Here is a 20,018-nt window from a genome sequence, read left to right as displayed (position 1 = left end):
GAACTGCAAAAATGATCAAGGCACTGTAGCATCTCTGTTACAAGGAAAGGCAGAGGAAGCTGGGCCTGTTCAGTCTCGAGAAGAGACAATTGAGAAGGGACCTCAGGCAATATGTTGTCTATCAGTATCTGCAAGGAAAGTGCCAAGAGGATGGAGCCAGGCTCTTCTGGGCGGTGCCAACCAATAGGACAAGAGGCAAAGGGCAGAAACTGAACAAGGAAGAACTTTACTGTGCAGTGACCAAGCACTGGAACAGATTGCCCAGAGAGGTTGTGGAGCTTCCCACACTGAAGCAATTCCAGAGCTGCCTGGACGCAGTGCTCTGCAGTGTGCTTTGGGATGGCCCTGTATGAGCAGGGCAGCTGAACTCAGTGCCCCGCTCTGTGTCCCTGATCCCGCCGTTCCCCTCCCGCCGCAGTCAGAGAATACAACTCCCGGCATGCCCCGGACCGCCGGGCCCCGCCCCCACCGCGCGCGCGCGCCCTGTCGCGTGTGAGGTGAGCGCGGGGCAGGCCGGGAATGCGAGTCGGGATTGGCCGGCGCGCGCCCCCTTTCCAGCGTGCCGGGCAGCAGGAAGCGGCGGCGGCGGAGCGGGAAGTGGCGCGGTGAGGAGCTGTTCCCGGTGAGTCCCCGGCGGAACCGTCTCGCCACCCCGCGGCGCACCGCACCGCCGGGCCGCGGCCCGGCCGGGAATTGAAAAGGGATCGATTTAATGCGCGCTTTGATGACGTAATAAGGACTAACGAGGCGGCGGCGCTGCGGAGCTCCCGGCTCGGGCCAGCGGCGGTCCAGCTCCACCCTAGGACTCCCCCGCGGGCCCCTCGCGCCCGCGGGCGCCGCTCGCACCGCGCCCGCACCGGTCGTGCCCGGCGGGCCCCGGGCAGGGGCCAGGCCTTCCGCCTTCGCCCTCTCCGGGCACTCGGCGGCCGCTCATTGGCTCCTCCGCGCGGTGCTGGCCGGGCTCGCACCTCGCGATTGGCGGGGACCGCGCTGACTGGCAAAGGCGCCCGCCAATGGGGCCGCGGGGCGCGCGGCCCGAAGCCCGCGGGCGGCGGGAGGTGCGGGCGGGGCACGGCGGGCGGTGGCGCCCCCTGGCGGGCGCGGGGGCCGCGGCCCGGCCCCGCAGTGCAGGATCAGGGAGCGGGAACGGAAACAGGGAACGGGAACGGTGCTTACCAGGGCGGTGGCTCTGGGCAGAAACGTGCAGCTCAGCGCACGAGGGATTGCTGCTGCTTCACCGCACACGCCCCAGGCCCCCCTTGCCTAAAATGGCGGTGGTTTTGGCACACTGCATCAGCCCCGCCGAGCTGCCCTATGGGAGCCGTGCGCTGGAAAATGTCTGCTGCCTAAAATACCAGGAGTTCCTGTTGTAGTCCAGGAGGGTGGTAGTAATAAGATGTCTCTGTTGAAGTGGTTTTATAAAAATCTGCAAATCGTATGCATGTGACGTTAAAGGAGTACAGACTGGAAAGGTGGTCAGTAATTGAACGAGTGGTCCAAGAAAACTGGATGAACAACTGAAGTAGTCCAGTCTCCATCCTTCATCTGTGAGCCCACTCATAAGAGGGAACTTGTATCGCTTCTGTCCATCTTCCTGAGCTGTTCTGTTTTCTCAGCTGTACCTTTCTTTTTTTCCTCCAGAACTGTCATGCTCCTATTGGACATGAACTGTTCTGTCTGGCGTTCTTCTGTAATATGACTGAGTTTTTAACATGAGAGTAAGCAATGAATGCTGCAACTTTGTTGAGATACACAGTAAATTCACGCTTCTTGCTAGTTCTGTGTAAATTTGGACTTGGTTCCCAGCCTGGACCACAGGGAAAAAACCTTCACTCTCCCTCTCTCAGACAGACCGAAAAGACTATACAAAATCAAAAGAACCCAAACCAAACCAAATTCCAAGTAACACACATTTATATATATATTTAGAATTATATACAAGATATCACCTACACAGAATCCCCCAAAAAGGAAAAAGAAAGGGAAAGGAAAAGGGGAAAAAGGGACAAACCCCAAATACTTTCCTTGAGATAGCAGAGAACTGCACCAACAACCGCCAGCACTATCCGCTTCCCAAGGCTAACCAGGCACACACCAGGCTTCACTCCTTCACCCAGGCAGAATGATACCAGAGAACCTTCACTTTCAATCCGCTGGAAGAAAGAGAGTGAGCGCTTCCTCTCTCTTCTTATTTATACCCTTGTTTACGTAAAAATCACATGGAATACTGGGAACATGGCCTTGGTTCCTTGGTTACAACCTGGTTACCAAGGAAGGCCTGGACTCAAAACCGCTAAAATTTATGACAATGAACTAGCTAACTTAAGTTGTAGGTCTCCTTAGTCATGTTTCTTAAGAGTTCTGAAAAAACCCTTTTTAAAATATCTTGGATTTGCTAGGGTGAGGTTACTCTCTTATTTTGAGGGTTTAGTGGGTTTTTTGGGATATCCCTCTAAACAAACAATTTGAAACTAAAACACATTTGGGTGGGTAGAAATCATGAGAGTTGGAGACCAAAATCTTGCTTGTTTTAAGGAATTATGCTTCTAACTGCAAGTCATCTACCCTTTTATGATGTGTAAAAAATGGGTGAAAAGGATTAAACAGTGAAGTGGCTGACAGCTTCCCACATGAGACTTTATGTGAAATGCCAGATGGTGGAGGAAAGCAGGAGCTGCTGGTTGTCTGCCTCAGACCCATCATTACAGATGAGGTGCAGTCACTGCAGCAGCAGCATCCACTGCCTTCCACCTCACCTTCCCCTGCAGGCTGGTCTCCTCTGCCTCCTTGAAGACCCTGACATGTGTTTCTGTTGCAAAATGTGGAATATGTAAAAATTTCTTACAAAAGGATGTTCTTTGATGTTTGATCTTTGTAAACATTTCAAGCCTAATCAATGAGAAGGGAGATTTAATGTGTGAAACAGAAAACAGCCAACAAGCTCTAAGTGATGTCCAGGCATTAGAAAAACAAATTACCTGTTGGTAGAACTGCCTTGTTAAGGTTTAGGGCTGGACACACTTCAGTGATTTCAGACCTAGGGGGGAGGTTAACAAAGCTTGGGAAAAAGGATGCCCACTTACAGTGGACACAAAGAATGCAGAATTTATGGGCCACAAGGACATTGGGAGGAACCTTCAAGATGAGGAAGAAACTAATAAAGCCAACTCAGCAGCTGTGCTGAAATCTGCTCCAACTGGGTAAAAAGTAATTCTGCCAAGGAGTGATTATGACTGCCAACCCAAGAAACCCAGGGACTCAGGAGAAAGACTGAGAATGTGGATTAATTAGCATGAGAAGCAAGAGGATCATTAACCAGTAGAAGATAAAATACTAATTAATAAGAGAACTAGGTAATTTGTAGCCAATGAACACTAATTTCTTTGTTTGCTAAAATGCATAGTAATATAATGTATAGTAATACAGTAAAATAGTAATATAAAATAGTAAAAAGTTTTGATAGTTGGTGTGCTTGATTTGTGGAATACCACAGGCTTGCTCAACTCTGAAACAGATAATCAGTGTCTCTCTGGAATGTTTAATTATTGGCTTGTTACACTCCAGGTAACGAATCCAATTTTTGTGTACATTTCCCTGGTTGGCAACACAGCAATAGGAGGTGGAGTTGGATTTCCCTAAGTGGTTGCCTGTTCTCTGCTTATTTCGTTCTCTTGGCAAAATGACTCCTCTGTGGGCGGTTTTTCCTGAGATGCAAGAAAGAGTATGTTTTGTGGTGAAAATAGGAGCTCCATTATTCTTCTTTTCTGTGTCATTCTAAGTGTAAGCCGTGTTAATGTGGGAGTTGAAGATGAGTGTTGCTGCACAGATATGAAGTAATTTTGCCTGGGGGTGATTTGTGAAGTGCTTTCATTGAAGCACTTGGATGCTCTCCTGAGGTTCTTTTGCATAAGCAGCAGACTGACAGCTGAATCTCATTCACAGGCAGAGAGTTCTGCTAAACCTCTTTATGCCTGAGATCCTCTGCAACTGCTATAGCCACCTATGCTTATTGTATAAGTAAAGGAGGAAGGGTCATCAGATTACATATGTGTCTCTTTAGAAAGGCTGGCAAAGAATTATTTCACCTTACAGGGAAGAAGTGTAAGTAGGAGGGATGAATAAGCTTGGGTGTGACAGTAAATGAAATCCCTGGCAACTCCAACATACTTAGAAATTGAAAATTGCTGCTTGATTACGTGGATGCTTGAAGGAAGTAAACATCTTGTGTTCACAAGGAGCAAAATGTGACTTAAATATGAAATTTTTAAGAACTGTTCTTCTATCAGGTGGAGTGGTGGGATGGTGAGAAGTAACTTTATAAAGATTGATATTATCCTGCTGTGGTGTTGAATAACTAGCTATGAAGATGTTGCATTCCTGCAGTATTTGCTTTGAGGATAGTAGATCCTTGCTGCAACTGTACGATAAAGAAATACACTTATCCACTTTGACTGTTTTTTCATGTGTCTAAATAAGACAGCATTCCCTGTCAGTAACTGTGCCATTTTCTTATCTGTCAGCTCACATCACGTAAAAAACCTGTTACCGGAACAATTTGTTGTTTCCATTGGTTTTATAGTCCATGCAAAGTTCTAGTTAGTTTATGTCTGTATAAAGACCTGACTGTGCACAGTATTTACCAAGTGGCACAGTATCTTTACTCTCACACTGTATTTTTTTGCAGATCAGGTCTTTTGCCATGGAAGCCGAGGAAACAATGGAATGTATCCAGGAATTCCCTGAACACTATAAAGTTATTTTGGATAGACTGAATGAACAACGTGAGCAGGACCAGTTTACAGATATCACCCTGATTGTTGATGGTATGTACAGGCCTGGGAACCAGCTGGTATACCGGGCATTCTGAAAGCTGTGGTAGGATGCTGTTGAGTTTGTCACGGGTCAGAGTCAGACTGGGCCACAAACAAGTTCCTGGTTCTGCACCGTGTGCGAGTTACTTGCAGACTTTCATTTAAAATCTCAGGGCCAGCAGAGACTCCAGCAGTGATTAATAATTTTGCTTCTGCTTTTCCAAACAAAGGGCTAAATATTTTCAGATAGAAGCCCTCCGTGAAATTGCTGTGCTATACTTGACATGCTGTCTAAGGATTTCCAAAACATTAAAATATTTTTTTCTGACTTGAGCTGACTGTTTTCATGCAGAGAACTTTTACAAATACTGTAAAATAGAAATAAATTAAATAAATGTTTAAATAAAACAAACCATACCTTGAAATAAGATTTACTTCTTGCTTCTCTGGTATCTGATATCATAACTTAAATATTTGAAAAGAGAAACACTGGTGTGACTGAGTCCTCCATCTGGTTGAGTTGCAGAGCTTTAGCAAGATAAGAGATGTCACCGAGGTTCTGCAAGAGATGGGACAGGATAGCTGCAGTAGTATCCCATGTTTTATGGAGACACAGTGACTATATGCTGCTGAAATAGTGGAATAGTTGTTTAGACTGGGTGCAGTCTAAACTTTTCTGCATCTACACTTATTCTGCACTATGGAGGGAGGAAGGTGTTACCCTAAACCAAAATTTTTATTTCTCTTTGCAGGTCACCATTTCAAAGCTCATAAGGCTGTTCTTGCTGCCTGTAGCCAGTTCTTCCACAAATTCTTCCAAGATTTCACTCAAGAGCCTTTGGTGGAGATTGAAGGTAATCTGATTTGTACACTTAAAAACATTCAGAGGTGTGTGCTCTAGCTGGTAATTAATACAGCATCCTTGGTACAGGCCTACGTACATAGAATCATAGAATGTTAAGGGTTAGATGGGACCTTCAAGGTCATCTAGTCCCAACCTCTCTGCCATGGACAGAGACACCTCCCACTAGACCAGGTTGCTCAAGGCCTTATCCATCCTGGCCTTGAACACTTGGAGATGACTGGTCATATCAATTAGCTTTCTAGATCCTACTTCTTGAGTTGTTCTGAGACAGCTATGACCACTCGAAAAAAAACTTCCCCTGAAGAAAAATGAAAAATAAAATTAAAAAAGTCTTGAATTAAATTGTTGGAGGAAAAAGCGTGAGATTATGTGGGTGGTTTTTTAATTTTTTTTCCTTTCTTTCCCCTAATATATGGCTAGTGGTGGTCAGGCAGATCGTGTATGTTTTTAGGACCAGTAGTGTGACATAAAATCTTTTCCCTGCGAACAGCCAATCTGGTCAGATGACAAAGGTTGACAGTGATGGCCAATGGCAGATGCCTTGGCTGGCATGCAAGAGCATGATAGACATTGAGCAATACGTGTGTGGTAGGCAAGGAGCAAATTCCTGGAGCAGTATTTCAGCCTTCAGTACCTTGCTGCTCAGCGACCTCTTGAAAGAGAGATAGCATTTTTTGTGTTTAAATCTATGTATTATTCAAACATCTTTTTGTCCATCTTATTCTTCCTTTTATCTTTGTCAGAGCATAACTCCATAATGTTCACATTTTTCTGTAGTAGACTTTCTATTCCAACATGAGTGAGGTTGGAACTAGATGATTTTTATGTTCTCCTCCAGCCCAAATCATTCAGTGGTTCTGTGGAGCCTTTTAAGGGTGTCATCTTTATGAAACTTGGAGGTACAGTACTGCGATCGCAACAGTGTGCAGGCAAGTGTGCAAGATTCATCAGGTAGATGAGACTGAGGAATTGCTAAAAGAAACTGTTGTTCTCTTTTCTGTATACAGGTGTAAGTAACATGGCATTTCGTCACCTAATTGAGTTCACCTACACAGCAAAACTAATGGTCCAAGGTGAGGAAGAAGCAAATGATGTTTGGAAAGCAGCTGAGTATTTACAGATGCTAGAAGCAATCAAAGCACTTGAAATCAGGTGAGCATGTCAGTCTCTTTTTTTCTTCCCAACACTTATAGTCTTAAGAATCCTTTTGTAAGAGCTGGCTGCCAGTATTTTGTAGTGCTGTTCCTTAGGCTGGAATCTCCTTAGCTTCTGTAGAACCATATACTCTTCTACTATCATGTCAGAAATATACAGGCTGAAAAAAGAACGTCACGTTCTTTGGGCTCGAACTCAATGGCAAGTGACATGGCTCATAAATGTTGCCAAAACTGTAGGGCTGTGTCTTTGCGGTAACTGATACCAGATCTTTCTGCTGCCTTGAAGGCCCACAACTGACTGACAACTGGCTGCACAGTGACAATGTGCCCCAGGTAATCAGAACACATTAACAAGTCTGTGCTGGTGTTTGTATTTCATGCAGCTTTCTGCTATTTCTGAGAGAGTAAGCAGTGATCTTTAAACTTCTTGCTGCAAAACTAACCTCTTAAACTTCTTAAATGAATGTGACTGTTGTATTCAGTTTTATCTGGGTTCAGTATTTAATCAAATGTTGCTCTGGCAGCCTTTATCCTGTACCAGGAACTGTACTCCATTGCCAAACTTCAGCATGAGAAAAATGGGTGCCAGTCCCGTCATGATGTTTTTTATCCCCTTTCTTCCCTTTCACTTCCACAAAGTGCTCTCACATTCTCATTCCTTCTGCATGCTGCACTGCTAACTTTTGGTACATAATCCCAGAGCTCCTTGCAGTAATGTGCAATGTAACTATCATCTTGTAGACATCAGAAATCCAGGCTAGATGAAACTTAGTTTAGCCGCTCTGTTTCCCTGTGTGTAACTAGAGTAAGGTGCACTTCGATAAACTGTGTCCTGCACTGTATCATTAGTCACATATCTCTGACATATGACTTGGAGATATTGGGCCAAGTCTTGTCTCCTATTTCTAGAAAACATGGAAGTAATAAGGAGTACATTATGTGTAAGGATTCATCATGCTGTAAAGGAGGGTAAAAGCACGGCTTACCCCAGTCAGTCTGTTTGAGGGGAGATACGCACTCATTTCCCAAACTGATAATCAGTAATTAAACCCGCAGCACAGAAGTGCAGTGGATGACTTGAAAGCTCTAACCTGCTCAGTTCTGTCTATGTTTGAGATGACATTTTGTAGGAAGGAGGGTTATGGAAGTAGGTAGGAAGTGTGTTATGCAGTAAGAACAGCAACAGAACTGGGAGTTGTGTTCAAGCCCAGAAAATTAAACTAGAATACTCATTCTGCTGGCTTTTACCTCAGCTGTTAGCTGTGTGCCTTCCTGAAATACAAGATGCTGTGATAACCCTTGTGTGAAGTCAGAGCTGTAGTGTTTTTAAACAAGGTCTAAGCACTACAGGAAGCTGCACACACTCAAAGCTTAAGAATTGAAGAGCATAGGAGGGACTTGAACCTTATTTCTGAGCAGGCAGGCCAAAGAACTCTTTCTTTTGGGGGAGTTTTCTTTCCAAATACAGAACTTCACTATTTTTTTAGATAAGCCTCTGTCATTAGGTTAATTGGCCTCTCTTCTTGATAGGTGCTTTGTGTCATTTGAGCAGAGCTACTTAAAACACCTTAGCAGCTTTAACCGTGCTATTTTACTACACTAAGGAGTGTAGATCAAGGACAAATTAGCTTCTGACTTGCACACAGATTAAGTGGTCATTCATCACTCCACTTAGAGAAATGGCGAGAGTATTGGGTGCAGAAGCTCATTATTAGGCAGGAGTTCCTATATCAGTGCTTATGGATCTTAACTATGTTTATGCAAATGCTTTTCAGGAACAAAGAAAATTCATCACTCTTAGAATCAAATGAAGCGCAAGGTAAAAATAAACCAAAAAAGAGGAAGATCGCTGAAACCTCTAACGTTATCACAGAAACACTGCCATCTGCAGAATCAGAACCTGTTGAAATTGAGGTTGAGATTGCTGAAGGGGCGATGAAAGTGGAAGACAGCATTGAGACACTTGAAGAAGTAGCTTCTGCAGAGCAATCCATAAAGTACATACAGACAACAGGTACATCAGATGAATCTGCTTTGGCTCTTTTGGCAGACATCACCAGCAAGTATCGTCAGGGAGAGAGAAAATGCCAGGTCCAAGAAGAAGGTGATAGTGCAACTGATCCCTCGTGCAAACAGGTAGAAGGTATTGAAATTGTGGAACTTCAGCTGTCACACATGAACAATTTATTCCACTGTGAGAAATGTAACCGTTCATTTAAATTGTTTTACCATTTTAAGGAACACATGAAAACACACTCTACTGAGAATTACAAGTGTGACATATGCAATAAAAGATACCTACGAGAGAGTGCTTTGAAACAGCACCTCACCTGTTACCACCTTGATGAAGGTGGTGCCAGCAAGAAGCAAAGACCTGGCAAGAAAATACATGTATGCCAGTATTGTGATAAGCAGTTTGACCACTTTGGACATTTCAAAGAGCACCTGCGGAAGCACACAGGTAAGAGCACTGTGACAGTCCAGGGCTTGTGGCCTTTGCTCTCACATGTTGGGGCTTTGCATGTTTTGGGGAAATAGAGAATATGCTGAAGAAAACACATGATTCCTGAGTGCTAGAAATACTTGGCTTCTAGTTACAACTAAAATGCTGGTGTGTCTTTTTGTTTGTTTTTTGTTTTCCACTGATGTAAACTTTTGAAGGATTGACTTGATTAAAAATATGCACCTAAAAAAAGAAGGCACTAATGCAGCTTCTCTGTCAAGTCTACTAAATCTTAAAGATTTTTTTTCAAAATACCTTTTTAAGGCATGTTCCTTTCTTCATAAGTACCAAACTGAGCTACTTTTATTTTCAGAATTTTCTGATAAAAGTTTCTGTTGAAATATGATCTGATCATGAGCTTCTTCGTGGAGTACAGTCTGGAGAGTTTCTTTATCTTACAGAACTTCTTAGCAAATGCCTATTAATGCATTAGACATAAAATATCCTCAAAAAATTCTCTCTTGTATCATCTTGTTTGGAAAGTTTTATCCTTGCTCTTGACACCTCATCTGTGATTTGAATTTTCTTCGTTAATGAAGCAAAACCACTAAGAAGAGCAGAACGTTTCTAGTCACTCTAGTATACTTTTTGATTATGAAATCTGCCTCTTTGAAATCTAGATAGCATTTTTTGAGTACAAAGTGACTTGTGCTCCTTTTTTCTTCTCTATAGTATGGGACATCATCTCACTGAAAAGTCTGCTATCTGAACAGATACTGAGCATGACACAGATAACTCTGACTGTAATATAAATGTGGTCTTGATCTTCCAGGTGTTTTTGTTTAATATGTCAGTCATGAATCATCAGTAAAAATTTAATGGACGGTAGCAGCTCTATTTCTTTTTCAGCTTCTTAAAGTCTTTTAATTAGAATGTCTTAATTTAATTAAAATGTATCTGTGTATGGGACTGCTGAGTACTGATATATGGCAGTGTCCAGTCTATTCCAAATAGCCTCTTAAAACTTCAGTTTATAAATAGTTTTTGGCAAATCCTTATAACCTATGAAGCAGGGAGTGTTTGTCCATTACGAGCAATCCCAATACAAGCTACTTAACCAAAATCTTTTCAGAAAACAGTTTGTGGCAAATAACCAGATTAACCCAAAGTACGTATATGTTGTTTTCTCTTGCTAAAAAGTATTTTTGGTTCAAAGGAAGTTAGCATATCACAGAAGGTACAGAATACTTTATAAATATATATCGATCTAATACATCTAACATGGAATCTAATTACTTCCAGCTTAGCATTTAACAAAGCCTTAAGCTCAAAATCAAAACAGATACCACCATTTAACTCCTAAGGTCAGTGGAAAAACTCCCATTCAGTCACAGGCTTTCTAAATTCTGAATTCTGTATAGCACTGGTTGAATGCTAAAATGAAACTGAAAGGCTTGGGACAAAATTAACTAAAAAGTATTTAATCCTGTGGTTGATCAGTCACTACGCCAGAAATTACATGAAAATAGTCACTGCGGCAGAAATGGAATCATAGAATGTTTTAGGTTCAAAGGGACCTTAAATATCATCTGGTTACACCCCTGGGACCAGACTAGGGAACCTTCCACTGGACCATGTTGCTCAGAGCCCCATTCAACCTGGCCTTGAACACTTCTAGGCATGGTGCATCCACAACTTCTCTGAAGTTCCAGTGCCTCATTAACTTCTGAGTAAACAATTTCTTCCTAGTATCTTTACTTAAACCTACTGTCTTTCAGGTGAAGGCCATTCCCCCTTTGCTGTATCACTCCACATCCTTGTAAAAAGTCCCTCTCCAGCCTTCCTGTAGGCCCCCTTTAAATACTGGAAGGTGCTATACTGTCTCCCTGAAGCCTTTTCTTCCCCAGGCTGAACAACCCCAATGCTCTCAGCCTGTCTTCACAGCACAGTTTCCAGGAGGATCTCCTCTATGATTTTGCTGGGCACAGAGGTGAGACTGACTGGCCTGTAGTTCCCTGGGTCTTCCTTATTTCTGTTTTTTAAAAGAGTTATGCTTCTGCTTTTCTGGTCAGTGGGAACTTAACCAGGCTGCCGAACCTTTTTGAAATTTATGGATAGTGGCTTCCTCCACCAGCTCCCTCAGGACCTGCAGCTTTCTCCATGTCCCAGGTAACCAGTCTCCCATTTCCCTCTCGAGAGCACCCACATTTTTCCTAGTCTTTTTATCACCCACATATCTAGAGGAGCCTCTCTTGTTGCCCTTGGTGTCCCTGGTCAGATTTAATTCTAAGCGGTCTTTAGCTTTCATCCCTAACCTGATCCCCGTCTCTTCAGACAACCTCTCTGTATTCTTCCAGGCTACCTGTCCTTGCTTCTGCAGGCTTCCTTTTTGTGTTTCAGTTTGTCCAGAAGCTCCTTGTTCATCCACGCAGGTATTCCCCTGCTCTGTACTGTTGTAGAATGACACATTTACATTAGTAGGGACCTTGAAGATCATCTAATTCCAACCCAATTAGTTGCTTGGGCATAGTTCATGATTTTTGACCTGCAAAACTGAAAGCAGTTCAGCATCCTCTGCATTACTCTTACAACAGTGTCCAAAAATTTATCCTTTTGTAACCACTGAGGGCAATGTTCTGGTCATTTAAACATCTTTGTCTAGCTTTCAGGTGTTTTAAGTGAGAATTGTGGATTTCTTTTGAAAAGATAATTAGGAACTTTTGAATATTTCTGAAGATGTGGGTTTATTTGCTTTCCACCTCAATATCCAGTAACTACTGCATTCCTGAAAATGCAGGCATTTAAACTAACTAGGATAGATTCTTATGGTATTCACTGAAATGGCTCTTATGGAGTTCACCGAGCAGTTCCTTTCAGTAGTGATGTTGTACCTCCCCAGGTTAATTATCAGACTTCCAGAAGAAACGCACTCTTCCAGTTTTCTTGTAATTTAATTTGCTTGAATTTCAGTGTGTTTGTGCATGGTGGAATTAGTGAAGAGAGACCTTTTGTTCATTACTACTTGATGATAGTACACTGCTTTAGATGATAAAAAGATCCATTTTCAGCCGCCTCTGCTGCTGTCCTTAGCTGGCTTCTGTGTTTGATACTAACGTTAAAAGGAAGTGGCCAAACTGAAAGGAATGTTATCTTGCTTGTGCCCATTTATGTCCCTCTGTGCTTTCTTTTCACTGTATTTTAGGAGAGGAAGGGGGTTTTTGTTTGTTATGACACTAATGGATTGTTATTTCATTATTCATCATGGGCCAGCTTCTTTTTCTAGAGCTCAGTTTCAGCTCTCAAGCATGAACTGTTACTGTTGTTAAAAATAAAAGTTTATATTATTTAAATAGTTCTTTAATGTGTCACTTTGTACATTTACTAATGTTGATCTTTTAATTGTAACAATTATCAGATGAAAAGTGAGAAAAAGCTGCTATTTCTTTAAGAGACTTTGTCAGAATAGTAATCTTAATTTCCATTAAACTAATTTTCACAAAAGCAAAATGTACCCTAAATGGTACTGGTAATTGGTTTTCTTCTAAATGAGAATTATGACTCCACATTCATTTTTTTGCCCTTTTACATGGCATATCCATCTCTTCTTCTGTAGAATAATCCAGCTGGCCATGTCTTTACAGTATATTTATCAGCCTAGACAAGAGGGAGAGAGGGGAAGAAGAGAGACCTGACAGAAGACTGGGTGGTTTTATACACTTACAAATCCCTGTGTCTTTTTTAACAGGTGAAAAACCATTTGAATGTCCAAACTGCCATGAACGTTTTGCTAGGAATAGCACACTCAAATGTCACCTGACAGCCTGTCAGTCTGGAGCTGGAGCCAAAAAGGGAAGAAAGAAGCTCTACGAGTGTCAGGTGGGTAATTGTCACAGCGAAGGAAAGCAGGGACGCGCAATATGAGTATCAAGCAAGCTTTGTTTATTCATTATACAGTACAGCTTATATAGGATACATAATGAGATAATTAATATTCTGTAACCTAACTCTATGATTGGTAACAGCCTTAACAGTCAGCTGCAGTCACACACTGTCTCCTAGAAGCTTACATACTAACTCTATTCTTAGCTCTAATATCTATATTTACCACTAGCTTTCACATATGATTGGATGTTCACCTCTTATTTACATTCTTTTCCTTGCGGCCAGACTGGGGCCTTGCTGCATTCTGCAACAGGTAATGGAAGTAGCAGAGTCCCAGGCTAGATATCTCCCTGCTTTGAGGGAGTGGGAGAACTGAACAAGGCAAGGAGAGTGGCCTTACGTCTCCAAGAGCTACTTCAGTAAAATATAAAGATTACATTCAAACACAACACGCAGACAAATTCTTATATCTAAGTAACTCTAAGTAATTCCAACTTATGCTGGTGTTGCCTAAAGATTGGGAGCCAAAAAAACCCAAGGCAAATTTAGTAGAGATAAGATAATAGAGCAGGTCTTTATTGAAGGCCGTCTGAGCATGGGAGTATAGAAAAGATGCATGTGCGCTGTGTCCAGTGTTTCTACAATTTTACAGTATTGTCCATCCAATCCCAGAATTATCTGCCCCCCAGTTCCTCCCCAAACCTGCCCCTATCATGCCTCTCCAGAAACTGAGTCGGGGGTCCTGAGACCCCTTTCTTCTTCATCTTCCTCTTCTTCATGGCACATACTGTCTTTGGAGCTTCTCCAAGGTTCCAGACTGTGATGGTATCTTGTTGCTCAGGCCTGGGATGCAAATATTCTTAATCAGAACTTATCTTCTACAATTCTGCATTGAAAGGAGCCTAAACAAGCCTACAGAATGTAGAAAACTTGATGTGAAATGGGGAAATAGCATTTAGTGAGTGTAAACTATTATTCTAAAGTGTTAGAGACTATACAATTGTACTAAAAATCTATACTTACTGTAGAGATACTTTAAAATCTACAAAAAGCTAAAAATCAAAAAAATTCAAATGCGTCACTGGCAATCTGTAATGTCTTTTAAGCAAAATAAATGCTGTAGAGGTTGTTAGGGTACTTGGTCACTGTATGTAACTGTCATTTGAAAAGCTGGTCAGATAAATTCTACTTACTTTTAAAAGCAATTTTGAAGAGCTAGAAAATAAGAGTTGAAGATGGTTGTAGCATTTTTGTTTTGCTGCCTCACTGCTGCAGCAATCTCCCACACGCTTTTCTTTTGTTCTGTCCTGCTCTCCTGCAAGTTCTCATGCTCTCACATGCACTGCCTTGATCTCTGCCTCTCCCTCTCATGCTCTTTCACATGATTCTTCCCTCCTCCCCACTTCTTCTACCTCTTTCACCTTTTTTCTCTGTCCCCACTTTTTTCACCTTCTCTCTCATTCCTTCTTGCTCTTCTCCCCTCTCCTGCCACCTTCCCCTACTCTTCTCCTTGCTCTCTTCTTTCCCCCTTTATTTTCCCCTCTCTCCCTACTCCCATCCCTCCCCACCCTATGAATCCTTAAGTCCCTTCCCCTGCCCAAGCCCCCTTCTCCTTCTTTCTTTCACCTTTCACTTAAGGCTGTCATCTTAATCACTTCACAGAATGGCTGCAGTTTGAGGTTAAACTGGGTAATGTAAAAGAAAACTGCTGGATATTGGCTTTATTTGTTCCAAAAGAGCAAGTGATCTTATTCACAGAAAGCACTGCAGAAGATTAACTAAATCTGGGTTTCTAATAAAATCATTTAATCAGAAGTTTCACTGATGCTGTTTTATCATTTAGTTGTTATGCTAGTCTGTAGCAGACCTTTGTCTTAAAGATAAGTTTGTTCTGAATGTGAGAGTAACATTCCTTACCTACATGTATAACACAAAGTTGTACCTAGGAGCTGCACTGAACATACTGTTTTGTACTGGTGTAAGACCCCAGCCCCAAGCTATGAGCTCACCAAAGGGGTGTTACTTCAAAAATGTGCAAGGCTCCAACAATATCTGCCCTCCGGATTATTGGAAGAGCCCTTGGTTCTTTTAACACCTTAAGGAACAGTGCAAAGGAGAAAAGCTGCACACATTTTTTCAGGGGGTACTTTTACTGCTAAAGTTCAGGAAATAAAGAGTACTTGGCAAAAGTTTAAAGGGTAACATTCAACCAAAATAAAGCATTTCACAAAGCATTGACTTAGCACATGCTAACCCACATAGCTTAGCAAAATCCAACCCATCCAGTCTCAAGCTATCCAAAATGTTAAGAAAGAAGATTAGAAAAAGTAAAGAAAGAGAGAGGAAAAGGAGAATTATAGCTTCCACTGGAGTCATGTGAGAGTCCAGCTCCCACATGTCCAAGGTGGCAGGGCTCAAACAGCATGGAGAGCACATGTTGCTGTTTCTATTTGCTCTGGCCCCCTGTGGCAACCCCCACCCCCAGGTGGGGCCCCTGTTGTGCCAGACAATCTGGGGCTGGCCTGGGGCTTCCGAGATGTGTGGGGGAGTGCTCCCCCTGTCCAGGGACTGACAGCTGCTCCAGGGCTGCCCCAGGAAGCTCCAAGAGCCTGCGGCGTGTGGGATATGGCATCAGCTCACCTCTGTGAAATTCAACATCTCCCTTCTCTGCCCACCCTCCCACCCCACATACACACTTGAGTTGGTCTGAGCCAATAATTAATACAATAATCCAGTGTCTTACAATTGGTGACCCTTCGGTCTAATTACTTCATGTCCTAGCTTTCTCTAAATTTCCTCTTCCTCTCATAGATGTTGAGAATGTGGTCTAGTATCTCTTCAGCCTGAAAAAATGGCAGCAGGATAAATTTTTCTTTAATTTTTCACTTTTTTTCTTCAAACGCTCTACTTACGAATTTTGTAAGTATCCTGTGCAGGCACAACTCAAAGTAGCTCACCATTCTTAAAAAAATTAATAAATAAATACCTGTCCCAGTTTAAATGAGACAACTGTCTTTTGCTGAGGATGGATTAGGAGGAGAAGACCCAAACTTCTTTTCCTAAGCAATTATAAATCCGAAATTAAGAGGCCTCGATTGAAGGAAAACAAATTATGGAAAAGGAAAAAATAACAGCCTTTTATTAAAAGGTATGTGTGTATTAACAGGAACACAAAAAAAAAAAAAACAAGTAAAACAACCAAGCAATACCCCTATACCCACCAATAATCCCCTTCAAGAAACAAAACCGATAAACCGGCAAAAAGAAAATTAAAAAGTTCAATTTTTAGCACCCTTTGGTGCAGTTCCAGCCGTAGTCAGCAGGGGGCACCGTCAGGTCACTGGAGATGCAAAACTTGTAATGTCCTGTACCATTCACCAGGTGGCGCTGTTGAGTTACTGAAGGTGCAGAACTTGTAGTGTCCTATAGTAGTCACCAGGTGGCGCTGTTGGATCACTGGAGGAGTAGAACTTGTAATGTCCAGTGCCCGTCACCAGGCGGCGCTGTGAGATCCTTGGCTGCTGCCAGGTGGGGGGGCGGGGGGGGAAAGGGGGAGGGAAACAAAAACAGCAATAAAACACAAAGTTCTCCCAATGGAAGAAAACTCACGATCTTCAGCTGGTGAGGATTCCGCGGTGAGCCGGGCCTGCAGCCAGCAACAGCTAATCAGAGAGCAGCAGTAAAAACTCTCCTCCAACAGGAAAAGACAAAGAAAAAAACACCAGGCAGTGTCTCCAGCTTGCAGCCAGCTCCCCTCCGGGTCCAGAGCCGACCTCCAACCCCCCAAACCCCACCTCCTTCCACCCACACACCCTAGCCTTTCCCCAACTCCTCCCCCTTCGTTGCTAGGAGACTAATGTCTCAGCCATTTAATGGACCAGGCCATTTCTTTTGTTTTACCTGATGGCCCATCCACAGAGCACACACGCAGGGGGGAAGGGAAAGAAAAATTCCTTGCTAAAATCAGAGCTATGACAATACCAAGTCTTCTGTTTGTCTGAAGCTTACTTCTCAGCTTTTACCTCTAATGTCTATGCTTTGTGAATCCAAGTAGCAAGAAGCCACACTTTTTGAAGCCATGATCTCAGAGAGGCACCATACTTTGTCATGTTTCTGTTGGCACTGTTTAACATACCATATATCTTTTGTTTCAGGTTTGTAACAGCGTGTTTAACAGCTGGGATCAGTTCAAAGATCACTTGGTGATACACACTGGTGACAAACCCAACCACTGTACCATGTGTGATTTGTGGTTTATGCAAGGCAGTGAGCTGAGAAGGCATCTCAAAGAAATGCACAATATTTCAGAACTACTGGTGACAGAAGAGGTTCTTCCAGTGGAAGCTATGGAAGCTGAACCAGTAACATCAATGACAATAATAGAGCAAGTTGAGCAAGTCCATGTCCTGCCAGTAATTCAGGTACAGGTGGATCCTGCACAGGTAACTGTAGAACAGATGCACCAGGATCTCATACAGGACAATCAAGTCAAAGGCGCACAGATGGAGGAACTGCAAGAACAGGTGCAAATTAGTTACTTGGAAGTTGAACACATTCAGACTGAACAAGGTGCTGAAGTTCATGTGGAGCAGTTACATGTTGAGCATGTAAACCAAATACAGATGGAAGAGGTACAGGCAGAACTTATAGATGGAACACACCTTGAACAGGTAGAATACCAAGGTGTTGATCAAGGAGAAGCAGAAGAAAAGGAACCTGATCAAACAGATGGTGCGGATAAGGAACACGATGAACAAGCTGAAGACTTAAAAACACAACAGTTAGTTGACACACAGAATGAAAACGTGGATGATTAGGACAAATAATGACACTGCAGGTTTAGGAATGAAATACAAAATTATTTTTGTTAACTTTTACATTGGTTTTTGAACTGTCAGTGGTCACCTTTCCAATATGCTGTCCATAGGAAGCTGGACCAGTGGACCAAAATTAGCTTTCTTCATGTACAATTAAACTTCTCTCATATGTGAAAAATAACTTTCCTATTTGTGTAATGCCATGGAACAGAAACTACCACAGACACGGACAGCTTCGTTAGGTTTTTAGCAATGAATAGCTTGTATCATTGTTACACAATTCCTGGATATATGTAAGAGTAATTTCACCTCTTCTCCTCTTGCAGTAGAAGCAAACTCTTGTATAGTATTGCAGGGTGTCTGTGGCAAAAGAATCACTAAGAACTGAGGGGTTCTATTGAAAGTGGCAATTACGTACCTGTGAATTTTCAGATCTTTCAGGCTGGGCTAAAATTAGCATTGTTGCTGGAGGTGTCTGAGCACAAAAATCCCGTGCCTTTTCAACACTGACTAGTTAAATTTCCCAAAAGTTTCTAGAGTTTCTGAGAATTTAGTTCTGTAAAAGGCAATGTAGGTAATGTTATAGTGCTTTATATTTTTGCTTAAAATTGTCAGCTACTGATTTTCTTTTTACATTAAATTTAGAGGTGGGGGGCTGAGGGAGGGAACAGATTCCACATGCAGGCAGCAGGACACTCTAAAAGGGACACTTAAAAATAGGAAAAACTTGGTAGAGTCTGTGGCAAACACGAATTGGAAAAAAGCTACCAGCAGACTCTTCTTTTATAAAAAATCATTTTTGAAAATGAATATGTTTAAACATATATATAGAGGAGATTTGTCTATATGGTATCAGGTTCTTGGGTTTTTTGAAATTACATTCTGACACTTGACACAAAGATATGTTAAACATAAAAGTAAAAGCCATAGGTATGAGTGCTAAACTGTGGATTGAAAAGTAGAAGTGTAAATAGTTTAATCAATATTAGACAATAAAACAATACCAAACATTAAATGTTGCATTACGTGTTTCATCCATTAGGAATAACTCAGTGGCAATTACGGTGCCAGCTTCCAGTGTTAAGAATCAATCTCATTTTTAATATGATTATTATCTCTTTACTGTAAAGTTAGATTTGTTTAGAAAATACTTGTCTATCTCTATGCTCAAGGATGCTAAGAACTTCTAATTCTTAATTACTGCTGGAGGTTACAGGTGCTCCACATTTCTAAAAAACTATTTTCAAAGCCTTAAATGGAGGAATTTTTGCAAGGACATTCCCTAATGCACTTGGTAATCTTGTAGATCTTGGCTAAAATCAGGCTTTTCTATTCCATGTTCAAATGCAGAACTGTTTCCTGGGATTTGTGCATTTATTTAGTCTCATTCAAGAATGTGTTTCATTGTAGCTTTTGAGAAACTGTTGCAAAACAAAACCCGGATCTCAATTAAAATTTCAAACAATTTGATTAACGTAACTTGCATTTTTTTTGTTTTGTGTTTCTGAGGTGCAAGTAATTTGTGATGAGATTCTGTGGAGAGGGAAGAATGTGGCCCAGTGTTAATCATGAAAATAAAATCAGTTATTATATTTATGTAATGTAATGTAATGGCCAGTCTTCGCGAACGAAGAACCGGGGAAGGTCTTTACACCTTCCAGCCTGCGCATTGGATTTTTTAGGTGAGACACAGTGTGCGCGGAACTGAGCCCACCCTTTAATCCTGAGGTTCATCTGCCGGGGCCAAGCACGCTTGGATGGTGGCAGCGAGGTCCTCAGGACGTAGATGGATTGCCTTACAGGGCTAATGAGCTCCATCTGCCCGTATTATACTTGGCTTCTGATAAGCAGCCAAATATAAATATAAAGCCAAATCGTCTTTTGATAACATGGAGGGGACAGGCCTCCTTGCTTAGCTGCATAATGCTGAAATTTTGGAGGTATTTATGCCTATAGACAAAGTCAGTCTCTCTGGAAGGATCTGTCTGTGTGTCTGACCAGTGAAACCTATTGTTAGGTAATTTAACTCCAGTATCAACTGAG

General features: G+C 42.2%; 1 protein-coding gene across 10 annotated transcripts; it reads left to right on the top strand.

Annotated features, from left to right (window-relative positions):
- Positions 1–540: 540 nt before the first annotated feature.
- On the top strand, positions 541–18,990 carry ZNF131 (zinc finger protein 131). Of its 10 annotated transcripts, XM_027880882.1 has the most exons (8): positions 4,264–4,530; positions 4,685–4,823; positions 5,564–5,665; positions 6,684–6,828; positions 8,609–8,969; positions 9,072–9,294; positions 13,022–13,152; positions 17,313–18,990. In XM_027880882.1, the coding sequence occupies exons 1-8, from the start codon at positions 4,462–4,464 to the stop codon at positions 17,973–17,975; spliced, it is 1,833 nt and encodes a 610-aa protein (XP_027736683.1). In that variant the 5' UTR covers positions 4,264–4,461; the 3' UTR covers positions 17,976–18,990. The 10 variants fall into 10 exon arrangements, with proteins under 10 accessions (XP_027736682.1, XP_027736680.1, XP_027736681.1 ...); XM_027880881.1 differs by lacking the exon at positions 4,264–4,530 and adding an exon at positions 541–622 and having other exon boundaries at positions 8,609–9,294; XM_027880879.1 differs by lacking the exon at positions 4,264–4,530 and adding an exon at positions 1,143–1,755 and having other exon boundaries at positions 8,609–9,294.
- The last annotated feature ends 1,028 nt before the right edge of the window (positions 18,991–20,018 follow it).

Source organism: Empidonax traillii, unplaced genomic scaffold, assembly GCF_003031625.1.
Source record: "Empidonax traillii isolate 1590-97213 ecotype Southwest subspecies unplaced genomic scaffold, ASM303162v1 scaffold77:size1270838, whole genome shotgun sequence".
Classification (NCBI taxonomy): Eukaryota; Metazoa; Chordata; class Aves; order Passeriformes; family Tyrannidae; genus Empidonax; species Empidonax traillii.
This window is presented reverse-complemented; position numbering and strand designations above follow the sequence as displayed.

What these genes read in the sequence shown, in the direction of transcription:
- ZNF131 (XM_027880878.1), top strand. Translation starts at nt 4,462, where the DNA reads ATGTGTCTAAATAAGACAGCATTCCCTGTCAGTAACTGTGCCATTTTC. An exon ending in ATCAAAGCACTTGAAATCAG is followed by an intron (nt 6,829 to 8,608) that starts GTGAGCATGTCA and finishes AATGCTTTTCAG; the next exon opens with GAACAAAGAAAATTCATCAC. An exon ending in AGAAGCTCTACGAGTGTCAG is followed by an intron (nt 13,153 to 17,312) that starts GTGGGTAATTGT and finishes CTTTTGTTTCAG; the next exon opens with GTTTGTAACAGCGTGTTTAA.